The sequence below is a fragment of the Mercenaria mercenaria genome, chromosome 9, assembly GCF_021730395.1.
Source record: "Mercenaria mercenaria strain notata chromosome 9, MADL_Memer_1, whole genome shotgun sequence".
Taxonomy (NCBI): domain Eukaryota; kingdom Metazoa; phylum Mollusca; class Bivalvia; order Venerida; family Veneridae; genus Mercenaria; species Mercenaria mercenaria.
This window is the reverse complement of record NC_069369.1, coordinates 68,139,287-68,156,054: the sequence shown is the minus strand read 5'-3', so window position 1 is coordinate 68,156,054 and position 16,768 is coordinate 68,139,287. Positions and strand designations below refer to the sequence as shown.

The 16,768-nt window shown below is 35.6% G+C and overlaps 1 protein-coding gene across 2 annotated transcripts in view; it reads right to left on the bottom strand.

The window, feature by feature from the left end:
• The window catches only part of LOC123547374 (zinc finger protein 2-like), a 39,655-nt gene that overhangs the window by 14,243 nt on the left and 8,644 nt on the right, over positions 1–16,768 (bottom strand). For both annotated transcript variants that reach the window (XM_045334411.2, XM_045334412.2), the window contains exons 2-3: positions 7,603–7,778; positions 6,111–6,661 (exon numbers count right to left, since the gene is read on the bottom strand). In XM_045334411.2, the coding sequence (XP_045190346.2) occupies positions 6,111–6,661; positions 7,603–7,699 (648 nt within the window). In that variant the 5' untranslated portion in view covers positions 7,700–7,778. The remainder of the gene's footprint in view (positions 1–6,110; positions 6,662–7,602; positions 7,779–16,768) is intronic.

Sequence of the window (16,768 nt, the reverse complement as noted above, 5' to 3'; positions counted from 1 at the left end):
GTTTAAAATTGAGAAAGTAATCTTGTTTTACAAGCAAGATCAAAATATCGTTCACTTGTGAGCATCAGATTTCACATTTTTACTTGCACACCCAACTGTAAAAATGCTGCATCTTGTTTTCATCTTAGTACTCTTAAACAGGAAAACCACAATGGTAATAACGCATTAATATTACCTTATCCTTTTGACCTTGAGTATCAGTAATGGCTAGGGACTTTATGACAAAATTTGGTGAACATTCATCAAGCGGTTTGTGAGAACAAGTCACTTAAACGTTTTCTATTTTAAGCTCTAGCAGACCTTAAAGTCCGATCAAGTGGAAAAACTCTGCCAAATTCAGACAAGGTTCAAGCAAGAATACTTAAGAAATTTGGTGGACATCTGTTAAGAGGTTTAAGAGAAGACTTTGTTGAAAAGTTTTCTCTTTTTTCAGCTCCAACACATAGTGTGGCAGAACCATCTGAACAAACTTGAGAGAGGTACATACAAAAGTTTCCTGAAAGTCTATCAAATGGTTCATAACAAGAGGTTGTTTAAAGTAAAAACATTTACATTAAGACAGTGGGTTCCTGATCAACCACTTAAACTAATAGCTTACACTGATCCCTGAAACCCCTGATAAATGTTCATGTCTGCTTGAGGTTGAAGAAAAGTACAAAGCTTCATTTGAAATAGATGGAAAATGTATACTAGTAATTGAATACACAAGGTACATAATTTATGTACTTGTAATTCTATTTTATGAAATCAAAAAAGCTGTTGGAACTACAGTGTGCTTGACTTTTTGTACATATACAGAGAACAGAAACTCGTAATAGAAAATTTAACTTCAAATCCATGTCAGAGGTGGCAGTGCAATGGTGTACTTAGAATGAACATGAAAGTATGAAGAATACTAAGAAAAATATGAGATTTAGTAAAAAATGTACAAAAAAAAAAATTTTTAATTCCCACGAGACCTTTTCATTTGAATCATTGTAATGTCCATGATTACTGCTTTCATCTTTTCACATAAAATAAGCAAGCATTGTCCTTCCCCTGGGCTCTTTGCTTCCCATGAAAATATCAGCATTATTTTTTTAAATGCATAGCTTCAGTAAGACAGTATTACTGGAGCCTTTCAACTGTCTGACAAGGAGCTGCCTTACCTGCAACAGATTAGTATACACTTGTACTATACATGCATCTTAAGTTATAAGTCTTATCACTTTGTTCTTTTCATTCACTTTCAGCTTTTTTGGACTTAGTATGTCTAACAGAATTCACTAGCACGATGAAACATGTTTTCGCTGGACCAAACAAAAAATGTCCATGGCTAATTCTCAGTATAACCCAGTGCTTACATTATGGTCCAATCCTGATTATCTTTTGTTTCAGGGAATACTTCTTTACACTTTTCCTTTACAAGTTTTTTACCATTTGTATATGTATTTGGTAAGAGATCAGAAACTGGTGGTCCCCACCTCTTTTGAAAGCATAAATACCACTGTTGTGTTAAAAACCCTTTGGATCTTAGTCCAAGCCCCTTCGCATACTCAGTTGCAACTTTACGTATATCTCTCTGACTCTTTATTAGGTTTTTCTCCTTCAAACCTTTCAGGTGCTTTATCAGTTTTGCCTCTTGATGATCTGAGAATAGTCCTTTAGGGCCAGACTTAACACAGTCAACTTCTACGCCACCATGCACTCTTTTTCTCAACGTGGCTTCCGGTACTCCGAACAATCTAGCGGCTTTACGAATTGGCATAGAATCATCTATAACAGCGTAGTAAGCTTGGATCATTGCGTCTAAACTGTAACTTCGGTAGGAAACTTTAGAAGTCTTCTGAAAAGTAATGGAAAATGATCTTTCTCAAGCAACTGTTAATTTCAAAATAGAATATCTGCTCAAGTTCACTGTTTAAGAACATACTGGCATAGGAACATACTAACAATGTAATCTCTGCTACCAACAACAATGTACAACATGAGGGTCATGGTGAACCTATATCGCTCACATTTAAAACCTGGCCTTGGAATCATCAAGATAAACATTCTGACCAAGTTTCATGACGATAGGGCCATAAATATGGCCTCTACAGTGTTAACATGCTTTTACTTTGATTTGAGTGGTGACCTAGTTCTTGACCCCACATGACCCAGTTTCAAACTTAGCCTAGGAATCATCAAGTTAAACATTCTTACCAAGTTTCATGAAGATAGGGTCATAAATATGATAAAAATAGTTCTACATAACTGATTCTACCACATGACTGCCATGAGTTTACTGCTGTTTATAATCTGTTCTAGTAGAGTCACCTAGCATTCATTTCTGGGATTAATGGCTTTTTGGATGCCCCGGCAACAAGAATTCGGCCAAATATGACCCATTTTATCTCAAATATTTAGGTAATATGTAAAACAAAGATCAATAATTTTCTCAAAAATTTGAATGTTGCTGACTGTAGTTTCCACGGAAAATGCACTGGAAGTTAAATATTTATCCCTATATGGGACATGCAGCCAGACAACAGACCAATCACAGATTAATTATACATCATCTTAGCGCACGTGAGCTTAAAACTGTCTGGCAGATTTCAGAATAATAGCAGAATATAATATTGTTTTAAGTTATATTCAAACATCAAGCAAGTAAGATATAAGACTGACCTAAAAACAACAAAAGACCAAAATAACTTACCTTTATTTTCAGCTGCTCCCAATAATGGACAAGCTTTGTGGAAGCATCCATCGAAGGAAAAAGTTCCCTTAATGAAAGGGAGATTTTTAATGGGTTTTACAACCTTGTATTGTGTAATGCAAGTTTTTTTTCAAATGTTTTGATTAATATTGGGTATCAATATAAAAAAGAGTTTGGGCTTAAATATGTGAAACAACTGATCTTTTGCCAACAGAGGAAAAATTCAAATTGCCAACACCAAATATCACTGAAAAGACCATAAAGCTAACAAGTCGTAGCACTGTTTCTTTACACTTTGTAAACAGAAAAGTGAAAATCTAAATGAAATCTAGCCAAGTCATATCAAAGAGTTCCACCACATTCTAAACAATACCTGCATAAAATTTTACCAAAGCAAATGATTGCAAATGTAGTATAATGCACAGATGGAGTTTTATAATAATAAAGAGGTTCTCGATGATGAGTGAACATACAGAAAATAAAGATAAATCATCTATACACTTTCCATCATGTATGTAACATTATTATTAAAATAGCCTGGTGTAGGCAAGTGATTTTGCCTTTGCGACCAGTGCAGACCAAGATCAACCTGCACATCTGTGCAGGCTGATCATGGTTTGCACTGTTTGCTATTCAGTCAGTAAATTTTCAGTGAACACCCCTTTGAATAAAAAGTGGTACAGTCGAAATTGAATGCTGGACCTGTCCATTTTAGAAATTTAGTAGGGTAAAGGTTAAACATAAGCAGAAATAATATTGTACCTGTAATAACTAGAAGAGATCTTCAATAATATATCAATGTCTAAAAAGATCCGGATTTATGCAAACAAAATTATACCCAAAATCAAAGTAATATTAAATATAGTTCGGATTTTATTCAAATATGGTAACTTGAGTAAAAACCAGTTTAAACCCAACAACAGAGCTTCAGATAAGCTGCGTATTTGCGTATTTACGCAATTAAAATTGCAGAAACCCCAACTGAATTCATACATTGTGCATACTGAAATGCAATTAAAATTCCTAATACCCAATTCATAAAAAATCACTTGCGTATCACATTTTCCTTATAACTAGAACGGCTACGAGACTTGAACGCTAGACAACTGACTGGTTATAAGTTACCGCAGAACAGGCTGCTATTTATCGGGAAAATCACAGGACCATTCAGCCGGCTGATTTGTGTAAATTTGGACGCTTTGTAAACAATTTATACGTCGATAAAATGTAAGAGGTTGCAGAAAAAACATTGTTGCAGCACAAACAAACAAATTAGTGGGATTTTTTGCTGTTCAACAATGACAGTTATCTGTTTGTGACGATGTAATGTCACCGATACTGGAAGACATCTTATGGGAGAACGCATATTGCGGTGAACACATCCTTCGGGATATTGTGGATGAAATTGATCTCCAACTGCATTAAAAGTGAAAAAAAAAAACAGTATGGAACAGAAGTATCTCAGAAAACATTAAATGATTGGAGAAAAAAAATATCTTTGGTACTATGAATTAAATTACACATGTTTACATTGCTTACAGGCACGTAAAAACAATTTTAAAAGACAGTACTGTTTTAATTAATCACATTTCATCACAATTTTAAATATATTTTTGTAGTAAACATTGCAGTGCCATTTTAGTACCTTTAAGTAGTTAGTCAATCCTGGTTTATCATATATACCATGTAACCTTATACAACTTAATTCAAGCCACAAGAAAAAATACTTAATTGTTTGTGCAAGATTGGTGAAATACGCAATTGGTTTAAGCAAATACCCAATTACTTCTGAAAAGGCAGGGTAATATTATTTTTACCCAATTCAAATTTCCAATACCCAATTCAGAAAAAAGTGATGGGTAAATACCCAATTACACCAAAAGCTTATCTGGAGCTCTGCAACAATCAAATCAATTTATTGCTACATGACTACCATCATTCTGAAATCTGCCAGACAAGATCAGCATATAGTCACTGTTAATCTATCAATCAACTGATCATAATTTCTTCAATTTATTTTACAGACTTCTTCAAAGGACCAGATTCCAAGCATATAACAGCATTCGTGTAAGGACAGCTTGCTTGACTGTTTGAAACCCATTTATCTAATATAAGCTTACATACACAAGGTCAGGCAGTAATAGCTCAGTCAGTAGAGCACTCGCCTTATAAGCAAGGGATCCCGGGTTCAAGCCCCAGACTAAATGCACATTTTACACAACCTGTGACATTCTATGCTATTTTGATAGTTCAGCCAAATGCTTGTTAAAACGAGTCGTCTGATTTGTTCAAATAAAAATAGATTTGTGAAAATGAAAGTAGCAATTATTAAATCGGAAATCCAAAATATACAGAAGACGAATGTGAATGGGTCATTCTCAGATCTTCATTTAGAAGATCAAGTACTTTAGCCAGATTGCGAATGTGCTTTCAGCATATATCATATCTAAGACTGTATCATTATAAAGACAGGATATTGCATCACAAAGCCAATGCCTTAAAGCTATAGAGATTTAACTTAAATCTTGGATGCAGCACCATTTAACTCCTTAAACTTTTTATAAATCTTGACATATACATATCGTATTTCTAAGCAAAATTCTCACTACACCTCTTTAAGAGTCCAACGAAATTTGTTAAAATATTACCAAAGCTAGTTTCAAGTACTCAAACATATACATGTATAATCAAACACCTTTTCCTTTAAACTGGAACAAGAACTTTTTATGCAAATCAAATGCACCCATGATGACTTGTCCAAAGTATGGGTATGTATCTAGTATGATCTGACCTTGGTAAGAGTCATCAACTAACTCTAAACAATCATGCTAGAAAGTTTGATTGCATATATTATTTTATTATATAGGCCCAAGCATTTTCCAAGTCAATATGAAAGACCACAGACCACATTCAGTCTCTTGGTCACTGTAACTTTGACCTTTAAAGTACTGAACTCAAAACAAGCAGCTACTTACTAACATAGACAATTATGCTATGAAGTCTAATCGATATAGGCTCAAGTATTTTCTAGCTATTCACTGTGTCACAGTGACCTTACCTAAGACCCATTAAACTACAAAATTTTCAGTCTCCAAGTCACTCCGACCTTTACAGCTGACCCCTAGAACAATAGGGGCCATCTAAACGGGCAATTATTTATCACATTTGATGTCTTACTCTTAGGCCAGTTTAAGTAAACAGTTTCAGTCTGAAGGTCACTTTGGTCTTCATTACTGACCCATTAAATAACAGGGTCATCTTCTGGTCTGAAGCATTATCCATATAGGTTTGACCACTGTAGGCCAAAATTATCTCTAGTTATTGATCAAAAGTTAAATTGCCCAAATGATGTGACTTTTGCCTAAACTAAGATCTATGGTAGCAACTTCATTGTTTTATACATGTACATTCACTTAAAACAAAAACTTACTTTTTTAGAAGAACCCTTCTTAGTTATAGCTTTCCCAATGTTTCTTCCTTTGATCTCTGATTTTACATCCTCATTTGTTCCATCTAACTTTTCTTCAGCCTCTTCATCATTTAATCCTTCAATACTATCATCAGTGTCATCATTTTCCTCATCACCAACATCTTCAATATCACTGTCAGCTGCTTCATGAATTTCATCAACAGCTTCAACATCTCTAGCGTTTCTTTTCCTCTCTTTCATCTTAACAATCATGTCAGTAATCTCTTCATCGTCACAAGTCTCATCATCAAACAGACCTGTATCGTCTATAACACATTTTGCACTTGAGTCTTTCTCTTCAATTTTCTTGTTTCTCTCTGACACTGTTTCAGATTTTTTGTCTACATCTGTACTGTTAGAAACAATTTTTACTAGTTTTATCTTTGGAGCCTTTCTGGGAGAAGAGCTGGCTTTTCTCTTTCCAGTTATTCCAGGTGTGACTTCAGAGTCTTTTCTCAATTGTGGTGCATTACCTATAGCAGGACCAAGTTTGTCAGTTGTCACTGATAAATCTGGAAATTAACAGTTCATAATTTGTACAGTAAATCATAAAGGATTGTACTGAATACCAACATCAGTGAAATATTACTTATTCATTTATGAAACATTCAACACCGAGCTGTTAAAAGTGGTCAATCAGATTTTTGTATGTCTCAGACAGAGACGTGCAGTATTATCAATGTATTATAATTCAGCTGTAAGAAGATATGTATTGCAGTACCAAATTTCCAAACTGATACACCCTAGTACAACAATATCCTATTCCTGTTATTCAGCCAAAATACTTGACAAGAGTTATGTACTCTTGCCTACTGACAGAGACTGTTATGATTAACGAGTGTTCAAAGTTTCAAAGCCACATGTAAAGAGTTTTTACAAAATATGGACTTGTACGAAATCTGAACCAATTTCCAAACTTTAAACTTTAACCAATGCAGATGTGAGTAGTATTATAAGTATAGCTCCCCATATTCTTCAAATAGTCAAGCTAAAGATTGTTCTTTGGTCAATATTAATCAAAAGAAATTAAAAGTTAACTTATTTTTAATTCTAATTAAGTATGAAAAAGGAATTCTTATTAATAGCAGTTTATAGGTCATATTCCAACTGTAAAAAGGCCCCTTTTTTATAAGTTTCTGAAGAAAATTCCCAACCCAGAACCTGGAAAATTTTGACTTTTAAAATTCTATATTTACACCAAAACTTTTACAACAGGACCTATTCTTTGTCATTTTATAGCTGTTTCTTCCACATTTTCTTCTAAACTTTATCGTAACATGTCTATAATCCAACACAATAATAAATATCAAAATATCACAAAATTTTCCAACTCATACTATGATAGGGTATGGCACATGTTCCTCTATTTTCTTTCTTTATTTATTTTTTTTTGGGAGTGGGGTGGGGGGGGGGGGGGGGGGGGGGAAGTACAGGAAAGACACTGGTAAAGTACCTGGTTTACAGAAGGTCCAACCTTGGTCTGCAAAGAAGGTTTTCAGGGCTGATTCCTGATCCAATGTCACATATAACATCATCAAATAGGTCTCCATAGTATCAGTTTTTCAGAGAGTAAGGAAGGTAAATTTTCTTCTTGATTACAGTCTTGTTTCACTACAGCATCCTTTGCCCCTGAAAAAAACAAAAGACAGTTTCTGTCTGTTTTGTAAAAGAATGACCAGGCAAAAAAATAAATACATTCTTAGTTTACTCTGCTAAATTTCTAAAATCTTTCAATCTGGACAGTACCATTAAATGTTAAAAGGGGTGCTTACCAAAAAGATACTGACTGAATGGTGAACAGTGCAGACCATGATCAGACTGCATGGATGTGCAGGCTGATCTTGGTCTGCACTGGTCTTCAAGGCAAAATCACTTGCCGCCAGCAGGCTAATATGAGGCTATGAGCTAATTCTTTTCTGAGAGAGAGAAAGAGCATAGTTTAGACTTTATAACTGTATTTCTGTTGTTTTTTCTCCAAACTGTTAAGAAGCCTTAACCTTATTTTATTATTTTACATGCTATATCAAATCACTGTCATGATTTAAGGCTTGATATATAATTTGGGAAGAAAATGTGTAAACTAATTTAAGCTAGTCAGTAGCTCCGTAGATGGAACAGTACACAAAGGGCCTGGGTTGAACTCCCAGTCTGGATGCCCCATGTTTTTCTCATCCTGTGACAATTGAAATTGATGTTCAATGTGGAGCCATGACTGCTTGGTAACAGCCCAGGGGTTCAAAGGCTGAATTGTCTGAAAAATGTGAATGCCTGCCAGTCAGAAAAATGGAAACTGAAGCCTGAGAAAAAACATAAACAAATCTAAAATTGAAAAAACAAGGAGCTGCGTTCAATAAACGCTTGATGCCCCCAGTGGCATCCTTGTCGATAGATTTTGCACCTAAGTCCAAAACGAGGTCAAGGTCAAACTGAGGTCAGGTGATGTTTGAAGATGAGGAATGGTCACAGTTTACATCTGTATTAGTATCAATTCATTCTTGTAAGGGGTATTGATGCTAGACGAAATGGTCCCATTTGGTTAACCAAGAGATGGCCCATATAAAGCAACCTAAGTCCAAAATGAGGTCAAAGTCAAACTGAGGTCAGGTGATGTCTGAAGATGAGGAATGGTCACAGTTTACATCTGTATTAGTATCAATTCATTCTTGATGCTAGACGAAACGGTCCCATTTGGTTAACCAAGAGATGGCCCATATAAAGCAACCTAAGTCCAAAATGAGGTCAAGGTCAAACTGAGGTCAGGTGATGTCTGAAGATGAGGAATGGTCACAGGTTACATCTGCATTAGTATCAAGTCATTCTAGTAAGGGGTATTGATGCTAGACGAAACGGTCCCATTTGGTTAACCTCGTACGGACGAATGGACGGACGAACAGGACAATCACTATATGCCTCCCGCATCAGTAGATGCTGGGGGCATAAAAATACCCTCCTCCTTACCCTAACAATATACATCCTGTTTCAAATAAACATGATAAACGCTCACATTCGAATTAGCAGGGCTTTCAGACTGATACTTAGGAGGAACCGATACATGGAGGTCTGCTATGAAAGTTAACTTATGCTAGCATGCATCTGGATCAATGGATCTCACAACAGAGGTCTGCAAGGACTGGTCTGTGGTCAAAGCTAACTTTTGGACTAAAGAGGGTTTTTTAATTAGTGTTTCTTTGATTAGCATGACTTTGGACAGATGATGAAGTAAATCTATAGGTCAATGTTGTCTTTCGAAGTGAATATTTACATGTATGGCAGCCATGCAAGTAATTTCTTAGGGTAGGTCTCTCGTTGGTCTTGCAATTGGTGCTATGCAAGTATTTTTTTACAAGGCATGGCTGCTGTGTGAATAATTAAGGAGGGACATGGTAGACAAGTATCATAACCATGTATAGACATGGTTGTCATGTCCGTGCAATATATCATTCATATGGCAGCCGTGTATATAGTCCAAATAATCTGATGCGAGATATTTTCGCGATAGGGCAGAATCCCTCTCTTTACGTCAAAACCAGTTAAAACCTTTTCTGTGGTGAAAATAGATTTAGATAAAAACAAGATCAGGCAATATACTTAAATAACGAAATTGTAAAACAAACTAGAAGATGCTTTTGTATAAAAGCGCATGTCTCCCCAAATGAACAGTCGTACAGGCAAGATGTCAATCGGGGACAGGAGCGAAAGTCAAAGAGACACTGATAGTTGGCTGCAACAGGAATGATTTACTTGACATGTCCAATCATCCCACTAAGTTTCAACATTCTGGGCCTAGTGGTTCTCAAGTTATGAATTGAAAACGGTTTCCATGTTCAGGCCCTGTGACCTTGACCTTTGATCGAGTGACCCCAATATCAGTAGGGGTCATCTACTCTGCATGTCCAATCATCCTATTAAGTTTCAACATTCTGGGTCAAGTGGTTCTCAAGTTATTGATTGGAAAGAGCTTTCTATGTTCAGGCCCCTGTGACCTTGACCTTAGCTCAAGTGACCCCAAAAACGATAAGGGTCATTTACCATTTAAGTCCTATCACCCTATGAAGTTTGAAAGTTCTAGGTCAAATAGTTCTCAAGTTATTGACCGAAAATGGATTTCCATGTTCTGTCCACTACGACCTTGAACTTTAATAGAGTGACCCCAAAATCAATAGGAGTGATCTACTCTGCATGACCAATCATCTTATGAAGTTTAAACATTCTGGGTCAAGTGGTTTTCAAGTTATTGATCGGAAATAGTTTTCCATGTTCAGGCCCCTGTGACCTTGACCTTTGATGGAGTGACCCCAAAAACAAAAAGGGCCGTCTACTCCATAAGCCCTGCCATCCTATGAAGTTTGAAGGTTCTAGATCAAACGGTTCTCCAGTTATTGATCAGAAATGACGGACAGGGCAAAAACAAAATGTTTCCCCCAGTCATGCCAGTGGGGGGGAAGACATACATGCAAATAAAACTGAATCATTTTATCAGGTCCCAGAAAAGTCACAAATTAGCTATATAGCTAAATCTAGCTATATATAGCTAGAAATAGCTATAAAACCAATAACAATTGTTCAAAATATGTCAATATCAAATATAAACTAGAGATGCTTTTGAGAAAAGCGCATGTCTCCCACAACTGCCCCTATGAAAAATGTCTAGTTTCTCTAGATGGTTTAGACGAGTGGATCCAATTAGATGGTCTGGATGAGTGGATCCAATCAGTAATTCATGGGCCATAAATCAAAAGTGCCAGGGAGGATTTGGCTAGTTATCGAACTTGGCTAAGGTCTTATGGCCAATCACATTTTGTTCAAGTTTGGTGAAGATCAAATGAGAAATGTTTGACTTAGCGAGCAGACAAGAGTAAAAAGGCAGATTTTTCAGTAATTCAAGGGTCGTAACTCCAAAATTGCTGTTCCGATTTTGCTAGTTATAAAACTTGGCCGAGATCTCAAGGTCAAACACATTTTGTTTAAGTTTGGTGAAGATCGGATGAGAAATGTTCGACTTAGAGTGCGGACAAAAGTAAAAAGGCCAATTTTTCGATAATTCAAGGGCCGTAACTCCAAAATGCCTTGACCGATTTGGCTAGTTATCGAACTTGACCGAGGTCTCATGGTCAAACACATTTTGTTTAAGTTTGGTGAAGATTGGATGAGAAATGTTCGAATTAGAGTGCGGACAAGAGTAAAAAGGCCGATTTTTGGTAATTCAAGGGCCATAACTCGAAGATGCCTGGACCGATTTGGCTAGTTATCGAACTTGGCCGAGGTCTTATGGTCAAACACATTTTGTTTAAGTTTGGTGAAAATCGGATGAGAAATGTTCGACTTAGAGTGCGGACAAGCTTTGTGACAGACACACACACAGACTGGAGTAAATCAATATGTCTCCCACACCACTGTATGGTGGGAGACATAAATAGTTATTATCCATTCAAATTATGAGACAAAAAACATGGTTTATGAGACAAAAAACACAGTTTATGAGACAAAAAACAATCAAAAAGAATGGAGATCTATGCAGTTTCAGTTTCAATACATGTTGCGAGTTTTTGCGATAAGTCATTTTTAAATTTGTCTTATACTATGATGATTATCACAAGTGATAAAATCAGTGATGATTTTTCGCAAGATATTGCCGCAGTTATTGAAAATGTGACTACAAAGATCTTGCAATGGTTTTATTAGTCCTAAATATAAGACCTGACATAACTCATATCACTTTATAAGTTCATTTTAATTGATATTTTACATTTTTTATTTTCCATGTTATGTCAGGTCTTAACGTTGAACTGAAATAACGTATAGCACAAAAATCGCTTCAGATTTGAATTTTGATCTGAAGGTTTTTTAACGACATTCTGGCAAAAATGACTGAAACTTTCACATTGAGTATGAAGAATAATCATAAATGTGCTTTATGGCAGCAATTAAAAGTTATATTTTACCTTATTTGTTATTAAATAACCCATTAATTAGTCCAGTATCCAATCCGTTGAAAGTTTTAAATAGTGGCATAATAACCGAGGGTGTTCCGGATGTAAACATGATTTGCATATAGGATAATTTCTTGAACGAAACTTTCTCATACAAAGAAACTATAAATGTCAATAATCTTTCTATTTCCAGAAGAGACATTTAAAATTCATAAGGATAAAAATAGAAAATATACATTTATGATGAAAAAAATCAAAATTACAATGAAAATATTTGGCGGGAAATATTTTTTCGTCTACCGCCGATCAAATTTAATTGGTACTTTCAATTTCGAAACAAGATGGTGGCATGTCAAATATAAACATTCGATGTCAAAAAGATGAAGCGTCATTTCGTGGATAATAATGGATTGTAAATCATTTTAACCTTGCAGAATTGAAGCAAAGGTATTTTTGTTCCTATTAGGTACAAAGTTTACCAACTTTATAATGTTTTAGAAATTGAATTTATGCTACACTTCTTTCATAGTTAGTGTTAAGACGTCGAAAAAGGCTTGATAGTAAAAATGTAAAATGTCAGAATATTGACTGTTGAACATCAAATGACAACTTTTTCACGTCTTATTATTTGGACTATGGTTTTATGTAACTGTCTTTCATCTTATAAACCTTTTGGGCATGATTATGACCATTTTGCACCTTATTTTGATATATTTTGCATTATTGGTATTGGTTTTATAGCTACTTCTAGCTATATATAGCTAGATTTCGCTATATAGCTAGTTTGTGACTTTCCTGGGACCTGTTTATGGCTTAAACGAAACAGTAAAACGGTTATTAATAAAACCCGGCCCGGCCCAAACCACGGAAACTTACGGACGGAAGGCTAATATAATTACGAATAGTGATACAGTCATCTTAATCAAGGCAATTATGTGTATTTTATTTCATTATTACAAAAGTAGAAGCAAAGTATTTAATATTGATGATACGTATGTTTGATGAAGTATTGCGCTTGACATAAGCAAAGACCTAAAATAACAAGGTATTTGAATCACACTCAATCAAAGAAGTAATACGTTCGACAGTCGATGTGTCATTTTGTGTACCGGACAGACACGAGATAGCAGTTTGCAGGATACTTTCAACAGAACTGGACAGGCTAGTTAAATGTACGTCGTTATTTCACACCTAACGATGTGGAACTAGGTTGTGTAGTAAGGCGAAGGGGTCTATACAGTGCACTGGAAGTATTTATAAAATTTGGTTGCCCGACCAAGATAGCGTTTTAGCATATTAAGTATTAATTTAATGAAAATATCTTGTCTTAGGGAACATATGAATATAAACACTCTTATATTAAGGTTGTCAAAGATTTGCATTGATCAGTACACTAGAAATGTAAGTTTATGAAATTATTATTATATTCCTTTTACTTATCTCGGTTGCGCATCCAAGATAGATCGAAAATAGATGAACTACGAAGCTATGCGCTGTTTTCATACTTGCCATTTGTTTCAGGTTGTTGAAGTATTCAAATTTGAATATAAAACTAAATAAACTAATTAATTATATCAAAATCTAAAAACATAGTCAACTTTTTACATTTTTTTTTTTATATTAAAGGGAGGCAATTACAAAATTTCATAAAAAATATCAAAGTAAACATTTCCAGAAGAGGTATATATCTATGTAATAGGTCTTTGTTCCTGAAATACAAGAAAAAAACTGGGAAAAAAATATCATAAAATGTTGCTCAAATGATATATCATATGATTTAGCTTTAAACAAAACCCGGTGATTTTGTATGGAGATGATACCCGGAGTTACAGTAAGTTGTAGAAATGAATGAACTGGAGTATAAAATATGAAAGATCGGTCGCAAAGTTTCGAACCCGGACCCCTCCCCACCCCAAAACATGTCCGCTCAGTCTGTTTAAAACAAAACAATAAACAAGAGGACCATGATGGTCCTGAATCGCTCACCTCTTCCCACATGACCCAGTTTTGAGTATGACGTCGTTTTTTCTATTATTTGACATAGTGACCTAGTTTTTGAGCTCATGTGACCCAGTTTTGAAACTGACCTAGATATTATCAAGATAAAATTTCTGACCAATTTTCATGTGGTCCATTGAAAAATATGGTCTCTAGAGAGGTCACAAGGTTTTTCTATTATTTGACCTATTGACCTAGTTTTCGAAGGTACGTGACCCTGTTTTGAACTTTACCTAGATATCATCAAGGTGAACATTCTCACTAATTTTCATGAAGATCTCATGAAAAATATGGCCTCTAGAGAGGTCACAAGGTTTTTCTATTTTTATACCTACTGGCCTAGTTTTTGACTGCAGGTGACCCAGTTTCGAAACTGACCTAGATATCATCAAGGTGAACATTCAGATCAATTTTCATGAAGATCCATTGAAAAATATGGCCTCTAGAGAGGTCAAAAGGTTTTTAATAATTTTAGACCTACTGACCTAGTTTTTGACCTCAGTTGACCCAGTTTTAAACTTGACTTAGATATCATCAAGATGAACATTCAGACCAACTTTCATACAGATCCCATGAAAAGTATGGCCTCTAGAGAGGTCGCAAGGTTTTTTTTATTATTTGACCTACTGACCTAGATTTTTAGGGCAAGTGACCCAGTTTCAAACTTGACCTAGATATCATCAAGATGAACATTCTGACCAATTTTTATGGAGATCCATTCACAAGTATGGCCTCTAGAAAGGTCACAAGGTTTTTCTATTTTTAGACCTACTGACCTAGTTTTTGACCGCACATGACCCTGTTTCGAACTTGATCTAGATATCATCAAGATGAACATTCAGACCAATTTTCATACAGATCCCATGAAAAATATGGCCTTTAGAGAGGTCGCAAGGTTTTTCTATTATTTGACCTACTGACCTAGTTTTGAAGGCACGTGACCCAGTTTTGAACTTGACCTAGATATCATCAAGATGAACATTCAGACCAATTTTCATACAGATCCCATGAAAAATATGGCCTCTAGAGAGGTCACAAGGTTTTTCTATTATTTGACCTACTGACCTAGTTTTTGATGGCACGTGACCCGCTTTCGAACTTGACCTAGATATCATCAAGGTGAACATTCTGACCAATTTTCATGAAGATCTCATGAAATATATGGCCTCTAGAGAGGTCACAAGGTTTTTCTATTTTTAGACCTACTGACCTAGTTTTTGACTGCACGTGACCCAGTTTCGAACTTGACTTAGACATCATCAAGATGAACATTCAGACCAACTTTCATACAGATCCCATGAAAAATACGGCCTTTAGAGAGGTCACAAGGTTTTTCTATTATTTGACCTACTGACCTAGTTTTAGATGGCACGTGACCCAGTTTCGAACTTGACCTAGATATCATCAAGGTGAACATTCTGACTAATTTTCATGAAGATCTTTTGAAATATATGGCCTCTAGAGAGGTCACAAGGTTTTTCTATTTTTAGGCCTACTGACTTAGTTTTTGAAGGCACATGACCCAGTTTCAAACTTAACCTAGATATCATCAAGGTAAACATTCTGACCAATTTTCATGAAGATCTTGTGAAATATATGGCCTCTAGAGAGGTCACAAGGTTTTGCTATTTTTAGATCTACTGACCTAGTTTTTGACGGCACGTGACCCAGTTTCGAACTTGACCTAGATATCATCAAGATGAACATTCTGACCAAATTTCATAAAGATCCCATGAAAAATGTGACCTCTAGAGTGGTCACAAGCAAAAGTTTAAGGACGGACGCACGCACGCATGCACGCACGGACTGACGGACGACAGACACCGCGCGATCACAAAAGCTCACCTTGTCACTTTGTGACAGGTGAGCTAAAAACGGTAAATATCTAATATGGATAAATGGGAGGGTAGTGATAGCAATGAACTTTCATGTTTTAACAATTTACTGCTAACGTTATTTTTGTTTTTAGATTATTTAATTTTTGATTTCTCTTTCTTTTATATTTGAAATAATACTAGCATATCTTTTTAACACAGAATTAAAAAAAACCGGTCCGGTCGGACTACGAACTATGCTTTTGCTATATGCTTATACAACTATTCACACAATGTTAACATTTTTGTTTTTAAAATGAACATTTTAAAGCATGGATTACAAATGTGTGCAACTCAGATGTTAAATTATTATACCCCACACAATGTCCAATGCACTTTCCCGATTAGTTTCACTTGAATAATATATCATTAGGGTTTTTATATCTCGTGCGCAAAATCGTTATTTTCAATTTCTGCGCATGTGATATTAAACAATAATTGCCTTTTGGTGAGGTCGATATGAGCCGCGCCATGAGAAAACCAACATCCGCCCAGTCTGGTCAGGATCCATGCTGTTTGCTAACGGTTTCTCTAATCGCAATAAGGAGAGGTGGTCTAGTGGATAAGGTGTTGGACGCTCAATCCAGAGGTCGTGGGTTCGAGCCCCACTGGGGTCACGACCATGACTTCTCATATGACACCAGTACTGGTTTTTCCAGGAAGCGGACTCGAGAGTGGTTACAATAAGCTTGAAGCTTTCATCACAATCGAGCTAAAACAAATTTGTATAAACTAAAAACTAATCGCAATAGACAATGTTGGTTTTCTCATGGCTTGGCTCATATGTGGATTTATCGGCCTGATAAAAGCAATATCA